Source organism: Limanda limanda, chromosome 22, assembly GCF_963576545.1.
Source record: "Limanda limanda chromosome 22, fLimLim1.1, whole genome shotgun sequence".
NCBI lineage: Eukaryota > Metazoa > Chordata > Actinopteri > Pleuronectiformes > Pleuronectidae > Limanda > Limanda limanda.
The window spans coordinates 5,712,477-5,729,012 of NC_083657.1; the positions used below are offsets into that span (position 1 = coordinate 5,712,477).

Consider the following 16,536-nt stretch of genomic DNA (forward strand, 5'->3'; position numbering starts at 1 on the left):
AGTTGACCAGATGTTATTAAACGGCAGCAAATCGTTCCGCTTGAGAATGTTTGACAGTTTCACTTGAATATTACTAAAACATTTATTTATCCTCCGCCGAAAAACTACTAAGTGGATGTTCATGAAACTTGGTGGAGTGATGCAATACCTTTTAAAGTTCTTCTCATTTATCACTTTGAGGGAAAAACTTGAAAGGGTCTTTACATTTTCGATTATAAACATCACAGGGTCTTTAAATACAATGTTCTATGTTACAAATTTGTCATCTACTAGTAGACAGTTGTCGGAACACAAAAGATGAAAATATTTATTACAACATACAGAAATTAAGTAATGTTTTTTCCCCAAATTGTACAGATTCACGTAACAAATCTCTTACAGTTAAGTCAAATTTAAGTGCAAAATGTTTTAGCAAAAAAACAGTTTAGCAAAATCCCTTGTTCTTCTACAGCAAACAGTAGCCACATTGGGGTAATAAAAAAAAATAACAAAAGCAGTAGTTTCGTTCCCTTATAACTATGATACAGTAATAGTACAAGAAGTACAGCAGGCAGTACATGTGACACACGGGGACTGATCCCAGGGAATCAGAGGAAATGTCTCATATCAGCAGTTTCATCTCCGAGAGGGAAACAGAAGAAAACGACGTGAAACCGACGCCACGACCAGCTTTTTCAAAACACCCGTTAGCTGCATAGACGCTGATCAGTGTGTGTTGTGAGGGGGAATGTTGTGTGTGGCGCTGGTGCACACCCGGCCCATGTGACAGGAGTGGCAGAGGAGGTGAGTGTCCAGGGGGAAGCACTGCGAGCCGGGCTTATCCGAGAGCTGCTGTCGACACTCCTGCGGAAGAAAGAGGAATATAAAGACAGGAAGTGAGGTCGGGAATCCAGGATGCTTCACATTAAAAGTCAGAGCCGAGCGGGCGGTGGCTCTGATTTGAGGACATTCTGGGGAAGGTAAGAGAAGAGATTGTGGGGCTTTGTCACTCACCTCGCAGTGATAGCACTCAAAGTGATAGTCCTTGTTCATAGACACGACCCGGAGGATCTCTTCACTGCCCTAAGACACACAACAGCAGAGAAACACTCACGTCAACACAAGAGTTTCAGGAAAATAAACAAAGCAACACGAGAATCTCTTCTGCTATTGGTGGACAAATTTCTTCAGTTATACTTAATTCTTCTATATCTACTTTCTTGTCTTTTAATATTACACCTTTACTCTCAAAAGCTCTTTTTCCCCTTTCAGTGTCCCTCATCCTTCACACTCACCTCAGTGGGTAAGATGGGTTGTAAACAGGCAGCACACTTGGGGGCAAAAGTCCTGCAGAAACAAAAGGAGGAAGTTAGACGGGGGAAGTAAACAGGAGCGCTCACACTGTTGAGTAACGTCATTTCATAACATCTCCTGGAAGTGAAAGACCCTGATGTCGACAGTCGTGGTTTCATGTGGATTTTTAAAATCACCCGTTTGTGTGATGTCGTTGCTTTGCAGAACAATTGAGAGCATGAGTGTCACATTTAAGAATTCATGTTGAAGCAGCATAACTCACTTGTTGTAGTCTGTGACGCAGTAGATGTTGCTGTGCTGGTCCACGGTGAAGGGAACGCCGTCCAGAGCCTTTGAGCAAACCACGCAGCGGAAACAGCCGGGATGGTACGAGTTCCCGAGCGCCTGAAGGATCTGAGGAGGAAGAACAGGAACAAGAAAATGAAGCAAGGAGAAATTCCGAGGAGATTATATGGCTGTAGGGATGGGGGGGAAAAATCGATTCAGTTACTAATCCCGATTCTTGTGAATGACGATTTTAAATCGCCACGCTGCCTCCCAAATCGATTTTTTAAAAATTAAAAAAAAAAAAAAAAAATTACGGGGGGGGGGGATATATGGGGGGAGCAACATCACCCCAGAGCATGTTGACCAGCTCTTGTTTTTGCACAAGAATCTAAACATACCCAAGCACTAGCTTTGCATCGCCTACATGCAAACAACAATAGCCTACTTTTTGTTTATTTCAAAGTTTATATTTTAAGTAAACTTTTATTCATTCTATTTAATTTATTGTTTAAAAGTAGCCTTAGTGGCATACATTTCTTAATCTGTCAGTTTGTGTGCAGTTGACAGGGGCTATACAATAATAGGGCACATTTTTATTTATTTTCTCTATTGGCTGCCCGGCAGTCATTAAGTTAACGTTAATATTTGAAATAAAACTGGTAAAGCTCTAAGTGAATTTGACTGTGTTGTATTTGAAGGAATGATTCAACATTTTTCCATGGTCCAGTATTTAAAAAAAAAAAAATAACCAAAAGAAATCCCAGGAAATCGTAATATCGAAACGCAATACTTACAGAATCGCAATACATATCGTATCGCCACCTAAGTATCGTGATAGTATCGTATCGGGAGGTCCCTGCCGATTCCCGTCCCTATATGTCTGTGACTTTGTTTGTTAGATAGTTCACAGGAAAATTGTTATTTTATTGATTTATGACCTTATTTCTTGTGATTATATTTCCAACTCGGGCTTCAACATGCCATTGCCCATCTGTGTTATGCAGAAAATAAGGCCCTGTGGTTCTCAGACTCCCTGGTAGCCCTGTGTTTATATTATGGGTTTTATGTGGTTCAAATATGGTAAAAACATTCAGAGATCATCAGCGCAGAGTCTTATTTCTCCATTTATCACAAACCCAAGGCAAACATTCCACTGGAATCTGCCGTGGGAACCCGAGGAGACGCCAACAAACAAGACGTCACTGACTTTCTCTGTCCTCTGGGAAAGAAGGGTCGGGGTGGGGGGGTGGGGGGGGTTCTTGAAAGGAATTCTGGGAAACAGGATGTAAGTTTAACTGAAAATTACCCAAAGAGGGTTAAAGGTTAGAGTAGAGTGGTTTAAATGTTACATAAGTCTTGGTGGGTAGACGCATCTGTGCCTCCTCATGAGGCACGTACACACACACACACACAGAAACACACACTCACCTGTTCGAGAATAAGATGGCCACACACACTACACTTCTCTGCAGCAGCCTGGAATCCCGAAAACTGAAACAAAGAAGATTAACATGACCACAAACGTTTAGATTAAGTCTTCTGGCAGATGTATGAAAAGTCCCTGATGGTGACTTATGATATTGTGTGTGTGTTTTTGTGTGTTTGTGTGTTGACGACAACCCGCCTCCACCTCATCTCTCACCATGTAATCCTCTTTACAGTACACAGAGCCACTGACATTGTAGAAGTCCTTGTTCCTCAGGGTGCGTCCTGCAGAGGGACAGAGGTTTAGAGAAGGTGTGGTGGTGGCGACAGGAATCCAGAATAAAGCTCCAATCCTTTAAATCATGGAAGTGTGTGTGTGGGGGGGGGTTGCACTCACCACAGGACACACAGGTGAAGCAGCGTGTGTGATAGAGGTTGTCCAGAGCCTGGCAGGCGTTGTCCGCCCCGTACACGCCTTTCCCACACTTCACACAGGTTCCTGCAGACACACACACACAACACACACATTTAGTGGAGAGTAATCACTTGTGTCTCTTAACACTTCGTTTACGCCGCATTCCAGGAGGATGCGTCTGAAATCCAACGCCACACAAAGTGTCAACACTTGTAAATCCCCGGGTTCGCACCACTGAGGGGGTTTTCACACAGTTGAAACCCGGCGGCCCGTGCCAGCGTGTGTGCTCATCCTCTCCAGTGTCTGTGCTGGAGCTCTGTCATTAAAAGGGAAACTCCACCGGATCCAACTTTTTGTTTTTTTTGGCCGGCGCTTCAGAGGGACGCCTCCTTTCTCCTGGAGACATTCCTTTAATTTTTTTACTTTGAGCCCAACAATTGGAGCCATTTTTTGGGATTAAAACAAAGCGGCGCTTATTCCTCACAACTTGCTTTGGTAGATTACAACAGAAACATCTTAACTCTTCAAGTCAATGAAAAAGATGCTTTGTGTTTTCCCCTCTTTTTTTTGAGTGAAGAATCAGATAAAAAGACTTTACTGACATTTCAGTTAGAAGGTAAATAAACATTTCTAGGTCAATATTGGAATAAGTTCGAGTTTGGCCGGTTAATGGCGACAAAATATATGGTTCACCAACTTTTAAAGGCAGCACCGAGCAACGTTTGATTCCCTCTCTTCACCTTTAGCTGTTCTATGTAACTCTGAAGAGTAAAGATGAACTAGATCAGCTAAAAAACAGATTTTATCTCCAATATTCAGCAGGAAAACTTTGAAACTATGAAGAATTCTAAATCAGGAGATTACAACAGAAACAACATCTTCTTAACACTTCAAGTCAATGAAACAGATGCTGTTTATTTCCCCTCTTTTTTTGAGAGAAGCATCAGATAAAAAGCCTTTACTGTCATTCCAATTAGAAGGTATATAAACATTTCTTGGTTTGTATGGGAATAAATGAGTTTTGCTGCTTAAAAGGCGACAAAATATATAGTTCACCCAATTTAAAGGCAGCACCGAGTAACGTTTGATTCCCTCTTCTCAGCCTAAACGTCTATTCTATGTAATTCTGAAGATTAAAGCTGAACTAGATCAGTTAAAAACTAGATTTTATCTCCAATATTCAGCAGGAAAACTTTGAAACTGTGAAGAGTTCTAAATCAGGAGATTACAACAGAAACAACATCTTCTTAACACTTCAAGTCAATGAAACAGATGCTGTTTATTTCCCCTCTTTTTTTGAGAGAAGCATCAGATAAAAAGCCTTTACTGTCATTCCAATTAGAAGGTATATAAATATTTCTTGGTTTGTATGGGAATAAATGAGTTTTGCTGCTTAAAAGGCGACAAAATATATAGTTCACCCAATTTAAAGGCAGCACCGAGTAACGTTTGATTCCCTCTTCTCAGCCTAAACGTCTATTCTATGTAATTCTGAAGATTAAAGCTGAACTAGATCAGTTAAAAACTAGATTTTATCTCCAATATTCAGCAAGAAAACTTTGAAACTGTGAAGAATTCTAAATCAGAGCTAATAAGCAGCTCCTCGGGTTCAGGAAGCCGGGGATTGTGGGTAAAATCCACCGCTCAGTTGTGTTATTTGCTTTTTTCTACAGTTAATCTTCCTCTGATAAACCACCGTGTGTTTGTGTGTGCCTGCAGAGGGCGCTGTTGCTCAGTGAAAGTCACACAGTTGCTGCTTCAGGTCAACACTTGCACCAAACTTCTTTCTCTTGGTCCCGACAGAGGAGAGTTCACACTGAGCACAAAGTGGAAAAGTGGTGCTGGAGCTTCTGTGATCTATTTAAGGGTCTGCCAGCGTTTTTCCCTTTTCTCCTTCTCCTTCTCTCCCGTCTAATGTGGCCGAGGGAGTGCCACACAAATCCAGAATTCCTCCCCTGTGCCGCCTCGGACAGTCCCTGGGATATTTAGGAACAGATCCGGCTCGCTGCCAAACCCAGAAACCAGAGGCCGAGTCTCCAGCTCAAGCTTTTAAAACACAGCGTCCAGAGCCACCGCAGAGAGAATAAACCTGGAAATGATGGAGTTAAGACTCGGAGTCTTTTTTAAAAGAGTTTTGTAGAATAAAAAACAATTAAGTATATTTTTTATGACTCGTTTTGTGTTGTTTCTACTAAACTCAACACTTTCTCGACAGATTTGCTCCGACTACACCTACGTCACCCTGGATTTGTGAGGAAATATTTGTTGTTTTTACTTTCTTTTTAATGATTGTTTGTTTTCTGGCGTTGTGACTCTTTCCCCCTTCACAGAGGTGTGTAGGTGTGTGTGTGTGTTTGTGTGTGGTTGTGTGTCAGCTGAGCTCTGAGCGTCTGTCTTGACGGCTCACGGCTTCTGATTCCTTCCTAATGGCAGAGCAGTACAGTATTGTATGTCCCCTCCGGGCGCACATACCTGAGCGGAGAAAACAGGCTGGAGCACACACCGAGGCAGCATTACACACACACACACACACACACACACACACACACACACACACACACACACACAGCAACACACATGAGTCACACACACACTGCATTACTGTGGCCTGAAGTCACTCAGGGGAAACACACCCTGCCGCAGAGAAACAATACACACACATATATTTATATTCATCCAGCCACCATAACACACTCCTATCCTGCTACACACACACACACAAACACACACACACACACAAACACACACACACACTGAGCCCTCGACTGCTGTGACTCACAGTAATGGTCACAGTTGTGTTTATATAGAAGCATGTAATTTGTGTCTGACTGTTACAGGAGCGTTGTGCACTTTAATGGTCGTGTAGCTACGCTGCATTAGAACCCCGGGTGCACGGCGCTGTGGCAAATCGGCAACGCCTGCGTGAACCACCAGCTGACTCCGCCCCCTGCCGTGGACACAGGTTCGATTCCACATGTCTCTGCACAGGCCCGGAGCTTTATATTCTTTCCTTACTTTAAGCATCATGCACCTTTCTATCTGCTCGTCTGGATCAGCGTTTGAAGCCTGAACTCTTCTTCTGCTTCTTTCTGCTCTGCAGGCTCCATCCATCCCTTCCATTAATCTGTCCATCCATCCCTTCACTCTTTCAACCATTAATCTGTCCATCCATCCCTTCACTCTTTCAACCATTAATCTGTCCATCCATCCATCCTTGCATCCATCCCTTCACTCTTTCAACCATTAATCTGTCCATTCATCCATCCCTTCACTCTTTCAACCATTAATCTGTCCATCCATCCCTTCACTCTTTCAACCATTAATCTGTCCATCCATCCCTTCACTCTTTCAACCATTAATCTGTCCATCCATCCCTTCACTCTTTCAACCATTAATCTGTCCATCCATCCCTTCACTCTTTCGACCATTAATCTGTCCATCCATCCATCCTTGCATCCATCCCTTCACTCTTTCAACCATTAATCTGTCCATCCATCCATCCCTTCACTCTTTCAACCATTAATCTGTCCATCCATCCATCCTTGCATCCATCCCTTCACTCTTTCAACCAGTAATCTGTCCATCCATCCATCCCTTCACTCTTTCAACCATTAATATGTCCATCCATCCCTTCACTCTTTCGACCATTAATCTGTCCATCCATCCATCCTTGCATCCATCCCTTCACTCTTTCAACCATTAATCTGTCCATCCATCATCCTTGCATCCATCCCTTCACTCTTTCAACCAGTAATCTGTCCATCCATCCATCCCTTCACTCTTTCAACCATTAATATGTCCATCCATCCCTTCACTCTTTCGACCATTAATCTGTCCATCCATCCATCCTTGCATCCATCCCTTCACTCTTTCAACCATTAATCTGTCCATTCATCCATCCCTTCACTCTTTCAACCATTAATCTGTCCATCCATCCCTTCACTCTTTCAACCATTAATCTGTCCATCCATCCCTTCACTCTTTCAACCATTAATCTGTCCATCCATCCCTTCACTCTTTCAACCATTAATCTGTCCATCCATCCCTTCACTCTTTCGACCATTAATCTGTCCATCCATCCATCCTTGCATCCATCCCTTCACTCTTTCAACCATTAATCTGTCCATCCATCCATCCCTTCACTCTTTCAACCATTAATCTGTCCATCCATCCATCCTTGCATCCATCCCTTCACTCTTTCAACCAGTAATCTGTCCATCCATCCATCCCTTCACTCTTTCAACCATTAATATGTCCATCCATCCCTTCACTCTTTCGACCATTAATCTGTCCATCCATCCATCCTTGCATCCATCCCTTCACTCTTTCAACCATTAATCTGTCCATCCATCCATCCCTTCACTCTTTCAACCATTAATCTGTCCATCCATCATCCTTGCATCCATCCCTTCACTCTTTCAACCAGTAATCTGTCCATCCATCCATCCCTTCACTCTTTCAACCATTAATATGTCCATCCATCCCTTCACTCTTTCGACCATTAATCTGTCCATCCATCCATCCTTGCATCCATCCCTTCACTCTTTCAACCATTAATCTGTCCATACATCCATCCCTTCACTCTTTCAACCATTAATCTGTCCATCCATCCATCCTTGCATCCATCCCTTCACTCTTTCAACCAGTAATCTGTCCATCCATCCATCCCTTCACTCTTTCAACCATTAATATGTCCATCCATCCCTTCACTCTTTCGACCATTAATCTGTCCATCCATCCATCCTTGCATCCATCCCTTCACTCTTTCAACCATTAATCTTTCCATACATCCATCCCTTCACTCTTTCAACCATTAATCTGTCCATCCATCCATCCTTGCATCCATCCCTTCACTCTTTCAACCATTAATCTGTCCATCCATCCATCCCTTCACTCTTTCAACCATTAATCTGTCCATCCATCCATCCCTTCACTCTTTCAACCATTAATCTGTCCATCCATCCCTTCACTCTTTCAACCATTAATCTGTCCATCCATCCCTTCACTCTTTCAACCATTAATCTGTCCATCCATCCCTTCACTCTTTCAACCATTAATCTGTCCATCCATCCCTTCACTCTTTCGACCATTAATCTGTCCATCCATCCATCCTTGCATCCATCCCTTCACTCTTTCAACCATTAATCGGTCCATCCATCCATCCCTTCACTCTTTCAACCATTAATCTGTCCATCCATCCATCCTTGCATCCATCCCTTCACTCTTTCAACCAGTAATCTGTCCATCCATCCATCCCTTCACTCTTTCAACCATTAATATGTCCATCCATCCCTTCACTCTTTCGACCATTAATCTGTCCATCCATCCATCCTTGCATCCATCCCTTCACTCTTTCAACCATTAATCTGTCCATCCATCCATCCCTTCACTCTTTCAACCATTAATCTGTCCATCCATCATCCTTGCATCCATCCCTTCACTCTTTCAACCAGTAATCTGTCCATCCATCCATCCCTTCACTCTTTCAACCATTAATATGTCCATCCATCCCTTCACTCTTTCGACCATTAATCTGTCCATCCATCCATCCTTGCATCCATCCCTTCACTCTTTCAACCATTAATCTGTCCATACATCCATCCCTTCACTCTTTCAACCATTAATCTGTCCATCCATCCATCCTTGCATCCATCCCTTCACTCTTTCAACCAGTAATCTGTCCATCCATCCATCCCTTCACTCTTTCAACCATTAATATGTCCATCCATCCCTTCACTCTTTCGACCATTAATCTGTCCATCCATCCATCCTTGCATCCATCCCTTCACTCTTTCAACCATTAATCTTTCCATACATCCATCCCTTCACTCTTTCAACCATTAATCTGTCCATCCATCCATCCTTGCATCCATCCCTTCACTCTTTCAACCAGTAATCTGTCCATCCATCCATCCCTTCACTCTTTCAACCATTAATCTGTCCATCCATCCCTTCACTCTTTCAACCATTAATCTGTCCATCCATCCCTGCAACCCTTTCATTTTAAGAGAAACCTGTGATCTGACACCAGGCAGCGCCGAGGACAATAATAACACAGAGAAAGCGGAGGCTGCGGCGGCGTGATGGCGTCCGTGACCATGTGACGCCATCGGATCAGATTCAGCATGTTGTCACTTCCTTTCTCCTGCTCCTGAAAACAATTTAAAAGAAAAAGAAAGTGTTCTCACCAAAGTACTCCTGCCGGTTCTCCGTGGCGTCCCGTCCCGGGTCCTCCTGAGGTTTGCCGGGCCCCCCCGCCGACGACAGTGTGGCGGCGCTGGGTTTAGAGAGCGCGGTGAGGGCGAGCGACTGCTCCTTCAGCATCAGACCCTCCAGGAGCCCGTCGCCCTCCAGGGCCGCGTCCCTCAGCAGGAGGCGGGTCAGCTCCTCCTGGTACCGGGTCCCGGGCAGGTCCGAGTACCGGGCCCTCTCTCCCATCGCGCCCCCCCCCTCTTTGCCTCTGGACCCCACCTGCTGCTCGTCCCACCAGTCCGGGCCCCCCCGGTAGCATGCGGCCGCCGGGCTCCCTACAGCCGGCGGGTAGGAGTGGCGACTGTCCTGGGCCCCCGGACGCAGCCCCCCGTCCAGGTACTGAGTCCAGGCCTCCACAGGGGGGACCCCCGGCCGCCCGGGGGGGCCGTACCCAGCCACACACCCCCCCGACTGCATGGAGGGGCACGCCTGCTGGGGGGGGAGGCCTCCAGAGGCGGAGTAGCGGGAGTCGTAGCCCAGGCTGATGCCGCTGGTCCGGTTGCTGCTGCAGCGGCTGCCCATGGGGCTGCCCCCCCCACCGCCGCCGCTGGCCGTGCTGGAGGCGAAGCTGGACCGGGGGCTGACCAGCACCGACTCCTGGAGGCTGAAGGAGGAGCACGGGCTCACGGTCGGGCCGGGGGGGTAGAAGAAGCTCCCTCCGACCCCCCCTCCTCCATCAGAGGGCCGGTGGGGCGGGTGGGAGAGGGACGCCGGCCGGGGGGTCTCCCACAGGTCGCTGCCCGTGCTCAGGCGCTTGTAGAACAGCGCCTCCTGCAGAGAGAGACGCTTGTGCCTCTCGGGCTCGGACAGGTACCCGGGCTCGGCCAGACCACCTCGGGGGGCCGAGCCGTAGCCCCCCGGGTACGGCGGCGGCCCCCCGGAGTGAGGCGGCGGCTGGGAGAGGAGCTGCTGGCGTTTGACCAGCTGCTGCAGCTCCAGGGAGTAGCGCCGCTGGTTCAGAGACGTCCGGGACCCAAACGCCCCCCCGACGGCGTCGCACTCGGGTCCCAGGCCGGACTCCCGCCGCATGTGGGCGTCCACGCCGTCGCCAAGGTAACAGGACGCCCGCTGCTGGGGGGAGCGGCGCCGCAGCGGTGCCAGGGTGGAGGCGTGGAGCTGCTGCTGCTCCCCCCCCTCTGAGGAGACGGTGCCCACCGGGGCGGAAGTCTGCGGTGAGGTGAGGAGCTGGGGGGGGGGGACGCCGCCACCCACCCCTCCTCCCCCTCCTCCTCCCCTCCCACCCGCTGGAACACATGCATCACTTGTGGTCGCAGAGGCAAGCGGGAACTGGCCGCCGGGTCTGGAGGGCGAGGCCGCTGCCGAGCCGGGCCCACCACCACCACCACCACCACCCCCGCCCGCCCCACCACCACCACCTCCTCCTCCACCGCCCCCCCCTCTGGAGATGCCAGCGTTGGCGTTGCTGTTGTTGGAGTTGTTGGCAGAGTCGTGTTTTTTCTTGGAGCTGTTGAATTTCACACTGCCCGAGTCCGTGAGCTTCAGCTTCTCCAGCAGCTTGCTGATGGGCCGGTCCATGATGAAGCCTTCTCCTTTGTGTGTCTGTGTGTGTGTGTGTGTGTGTGTGTGTCTGTGTGTGTGTGTGTTTTAAATACCTGTCTGGGCAAAGTCAAGTCTCACAGCTTCTCCTTGAAGTTACAGCAGCAGAACGAGGACGTTTAAAAGGAAACAGCTTCTACTACGACAATTGAAATGTCAGCGTTCAAATACTAATAATAACAAATCAAATACTATAATTAGAAGTAAAAAAAGAAAAAGAAAACTGGCCTTTGAAGTAGCTCAAAGCTAAATAACAATAAAAAAACAAAACGGATTGCTTATTATATATACACAAAAAACAATAAATACAAAAAACAGATAAATAAAAAGCGTTAAGACATTTCAGGGTGGTTACATGACTGGAGTCCTGGGGGGGTCCTGGGGGTCCTGGGTCCCTCTATGTGGAGGGTCCACTGGTGCAAGGGGACTGGGAGGAACCAGGAGCCATCCTACTGGGAGAGAACCACTGGTGCAGGTCACCTCAGTGTGGGATCCAGACAGGAAGCGATGGAGACACACATCCAGGGACCTACGGTGGTGGAGGGCCTCCTTTGTGGGCCCTCATGCGGCTCCACATCTGCATCTTGAAAAGTGTGTGTGTCTGCGTGTGTAGTCCAGAGTCTATGTGTGTGTCTGTGTGTGTCCGTGTGTGTGTGTGAACTTCCCTCTGGGAGAGAACCAGCCAGACAAAGCGGGATATCAACACTTCATGTGGGCTCCGGTGAGAACAACAACACGGATCCGTCCACTGCTGCCATTCATCCCCGGGAGGAAACGTGTGCTCGCTTTTAGAACAAAAATTAAAAATAAAGTAAAAAAAGTCCAAAAAGGAAGTGAAACTTTTTAAAAGCACCGGACTCCGGACAGTGTCCCCGGTCCTCCGCGTCCCGTCCGGTGGTTCGTCCCCGGGGGAGGAGAAGTCCTCTCCGGGACTCACATGAGGAGAAAACCCGGAGCTCCGTTAACTCCGGAGGAGAAGAGGCGGCGGCGGCGGAATCCTTCCCCGGGATCGGTGCACGGTGGCCGGCGGAGCTTCTTTCTTTCTTCCCCCTGAAAAGTGACCGACCGACCTCCCCCTCTTCTTCTTCGTCTTCTTCTCCTTCTTCTTCTTCTCCTTCTTCTTCTTCTTCTTCTTCTTTTTCAACTGTGTCGAGCTGTCCGCGGCGGAGCGAGCTGCTTCCGGTTGCGGCTTTTCGAAGTAAACTTTCCAACTTGGCACTGCAGGGGCGGTGCAAGAGTTTTGATCGCCAAGTCCAGGGGGGGCCTACATCCCTCCGTTAATTCACGGCATAAACAGTTTTTTTTCGTTTTGTTTTTTTTCATATATGTTTATTAGTTTTTAACAGGTAATACAACACAAAAAAAAACAAAAACAAGGCTCACACACATATTCAAATCCATACAGGCAGAAGATTCAGGGGTCACGTCCTATACAAGTAAGAAAAAATTAAAAACAGATAAGTAAAATAAAAGTATACAGAAATAAAAGTAAATCAATTAAATAGTAAAACAGAGTGCCTATTTTGAGGCAGAGCATTCTGAGCTATGATACAAACCCTCTTGTGAGAATGGTGGAAACATTCAGACCAACATAAGACAGAAAGGGTTCCCATGTTTTATGAAAGGCGGCATAAACAGTTTTAAAAGATGGATGGATGACGTGAATAACATCCAAAAGTGAAGCCAGATCTCGACTGCTGGCTCCAGTGTAGGTGGTAAGTCCGTGGAAAGCCGGGGAATTCAATGTGAGGTCCCTCACTCCAAGGGGCCCCCATAGGTTTATTAAATATAATCTGGGTTTGCATTATTTGATTCATCACTCATTTGTTAGAAATTTTTAACTTTTAAAAACAATACTTGAACTGTTTTGGTCTTTTCTTGCTAATTTGTTTTTGAAGCTATGTTGCTATTTAGTGTATCAAATGTTTATTGGTAATATTTATGAGTAAAAACATTTTTTTATAATAAACTACACTTATAAGTTACACCCAAAGAAAACTAACACCACATCACACGTTATTCCTGCTGTAAATCTGACCTCGATTCAGCCGATCCTCTTTTATAAAGGTGATGGACAAAATAATAGAAACACCTGGGGCCTGGGAATTGTTTTTCCGCCAAAGAACTATATGTTAAGATCACGTTTTATTTCACATTTCAAATATACTACTGCAGGAAAAACTACCACATACACAGCAGACTCGTCCCCTGTCAACACAGCCTTTGTATAGTTGGTGCACACTTTATTGTGAAGGAGACTTCCGGTGTGTGTGCAGCTTGACACCGCACTGCTGCTGGATCAGGGGGCAGCCGGAACACCTTTCCACCAGACATGGCTGTTTCGTCATTCATTCGCAAAAACTGCTCAGAGGAAGTTTCTGACCTGATCCTGCGAACAACTATAAAATAACTTATTAATAAAGCCCCTCGACCTGGAGACTCAGAAAGTTTGAAAGAGGGAAAGTTTGGTTGGATTTCTGGATAAAGTGAAAAAAGTTCTCCAGGATTTCTGCCATTTCAAATAAAGTCTTCCACCTCCCACATACTTGAGCTCATGTCTGGATTAGTTTTGGATTAAAACGTGAAGGACTGACAGTGAAAGAAGATCCTACAGGGAAACTTAACTTTGAAAATATACAGCAACATGTTAAACTTCTTACTTAACTTAAACAAACACAAGCTTTACCATTAAAATAAACTTAAAATACCCAAACTGCTCATTTAATACAGTCATAACACACTGTACATTACCACTGGGTTATACTTTAAGTACGTATCCCTATTTCTAACCCTCTATTATTGAAGTACTTTAATTCAAAGCCAGTTAAACAAAAGTATTGGAGTAAAAACTACAGTGTGTCCCTCTCAAAAGTACTTTAGTAGAAGTTATTGCACAATTAAGTAGGCAACAAGTACCTTGGAATGGTAGTAGGGGACAGAGTACGGTACTCTTACTTTACTACCTTAAGTATATTTAATAGCAAGTACTTTTACACAAATAAAAAAGAGAAGTGGTCCTTTTACTTTAAATATTTTAAGTATATTTAAAAGCAGGTGCTAACTTATTTTTACTCAATTAGGAAAGTTAACGTGGTACTTTAACTTTTACTTGACTGATGTGTTTCTCTATTTGCTAAAGTTCGATTCCACCACTGCTCATGATATGAATGATAAAGGAAGTACATTTAAAAGTATTTGTTTGTAACTGAGTATTATTACTGATTTAAGTGATAGTATTCAAAGTATATTTACTTTAACACTGTTGTAATAACAAGTAAACACATGTACATGTTGTTTTGTCACGTTCCAGTGAAGCAAGAGTTGAAACTGCGTCGTTTGGGGCAACGGCTCTACTTTGTTGCAGCGCCAGCCTGTGGAATGTGCGGAGGGACACGGAGCGGTGAGGCGGCTGCTGGATTTTTTCTCCGTGTGTGGATTCTCCAGGGACGATCCAGAGTAAACACTCCGCTGCTGCTGCACCACTGACTGGCTGTTGTTCCACAACTGACCTGCTGCTGCACCACTGACCCTTCTACCACTGACCTGCTGCTGCACCACTGACCCTTCTATCACTGACCTGCTGCTGCACCACCGACCCTTCTACCACTGACCTGCTGCTGCTGCACCACTAAACTGAAACTGCTGCTGCATAACTGACCGGCTGCTGCTGCAACACCGACCTGCTGCTGCTTCACTGACCCTTCTACCACCGACCTGCTGCTGCTGCACCACTAAACTGAAACTGCTGCTGCATAACTGACCGGCTGCTGCTGCAACACCGACCTGCTGCTGCTTCACTGACCCTTCTACCACCGACCTGCTGCTGCTGCACCACTGACCTGCTGCTGCATAACTGACCTGCTGCTGCACCGCTGACCCTTCTACCACCGACCTGCTGCTGCACCACTGACCTGCTGCTGCACCACTGACCTGCTGCTGCTGCACCACTGACCTGCTGCTGCTGCACCACTGAACTTCTACCACTGACCTGCTGCTGCACCACTGAACTTCTACCACTGACCTGCTGCTGCACCACTGACCCTTCTACCACTGACCTGCTGCTGCTGCACCACTGACCCTTCTACCACTGACCTGCTGCTGCTGCACCACTGACCCTTCTACCACTGACCTGCTGCTGAACCACTGACCCTTCTACCACTGACCTGCTGCTGCTGCACCACTGACCCTTCTACCACTGACCCGCTGCTGCTGCACCGCTGACCCTTCTACCACTGACCTGCTGCTGCTGCACCACTGACCCTTCTACCACTGACCTGCTGCTGCACCACTGACCCTTCTACCACTAACCTGCTGCTGCTGCACCACTGACCCTTCTACCACTGACCTGCTGCTGCTGCACCACTGACCCTTCTACCACCGACCCGCTGCTGCTGTACCACTGACCCTTCTACCACTGACCTGCTGCTGCACCACTGACTGGCTGCTGCTGCACCACTGACCCTTCTACCACCGACCTGCTGCTGCACCACTGACCCTTCTACCACTGACCCCTGCTGCTGCTGCACCACTGACCTGCTGCTGCACCACTGACCCTTCTACCACTGACCCCTGCTGCTGCTGCACCACTGACCTGCTGCTGCACCACTGACCCTTGTACCACTGACCTGCTGCTGCACCACTGACTGGCTGCTGCTGCACCACTGACCTACTGCTGCACCACTGACCCTTGTACCACTGACCTGCTGCTGCTGCACCACTAACCTGCTGCTGCTGCACCACTGACCTACTGCTGCTGCACCACTGACCCTTCTACCACCGACCTGCTGCTGCACCATTGACTGGCTGCTGCTGCACCACTGACCCTTCTTCCACTGACCTGCTGCTGCACCATTGACTGGCTGCTGCTGCACCACTGACCCTTCTTCCACTGACCTGCTGCTGCACCACTGACCCTTCTACCACTGACCCCTGCTGCTGCTTCACCACTGAACTGCTGCTGCACCACTGACCCTTGTACCACTGACCTGCTGCTGCTGCACCACTGACCTGCTGCTGCACGACTGACCCTTCTACCACTGACCCCTGCTGCTGCTGCACCACTGACCTGCTGCTGCACCACTGACCCTTGTACCACTGACCTGCTGCTGCTGCACCACTAACCTGCTGCTGCTGCACCACTGACCTACTGCTGCTGCACCACTGACCCTTCTACCACCGACCTGCTGCTGCACCATTGACTGGCTGCTGCTGCACCACTGACCCTTCTTCCACTGACCTGCTGCTGCACCATTGACTGGCTGCTGCTGCACCACTGACCCTTCTTCCACTGACCTGCTGCTGCACCACTGACCCTTCTACCACTGACC

The 16,536-nt window shown here is 47.3% G+C and overlaps 1 protein-coding gene across 1 annotated transcript; it reads right to left on the reverse strand.

Annotated features, from left to right (window-relative positions):
* Positions 1–321: 321 nt before the first annotated feature.
* On the reverse strand, positions 322–12,314 carry ajuba (ajuba LIM protein). The gene is made up of 8 exons (XM_061066117.1): positions 9,589–12,314; positions 3,383–3,484; positions 3,203–3,270; positions 2,989–3,051; positions 1,556–1,686; positions 1,275–1,326; positions 994–1,062; positions 322–843 (listed from the first exon to the last, which is right to left on the reverse strand). The coding sequence occupies exons 1-8, from the start codon at positions 11,186–11,188 to the stop codon at positions 706–708; spliced, it is 2,223 nt and encodes a 740-aa protein (XP_060922100.1). The 5' UTR covers positions 11,189–12,314; the 3' UTR covers positions 322–705.
* Between the last annotated feature and the right edge of the window lie 4,222 nt (positions 12,315–16,536).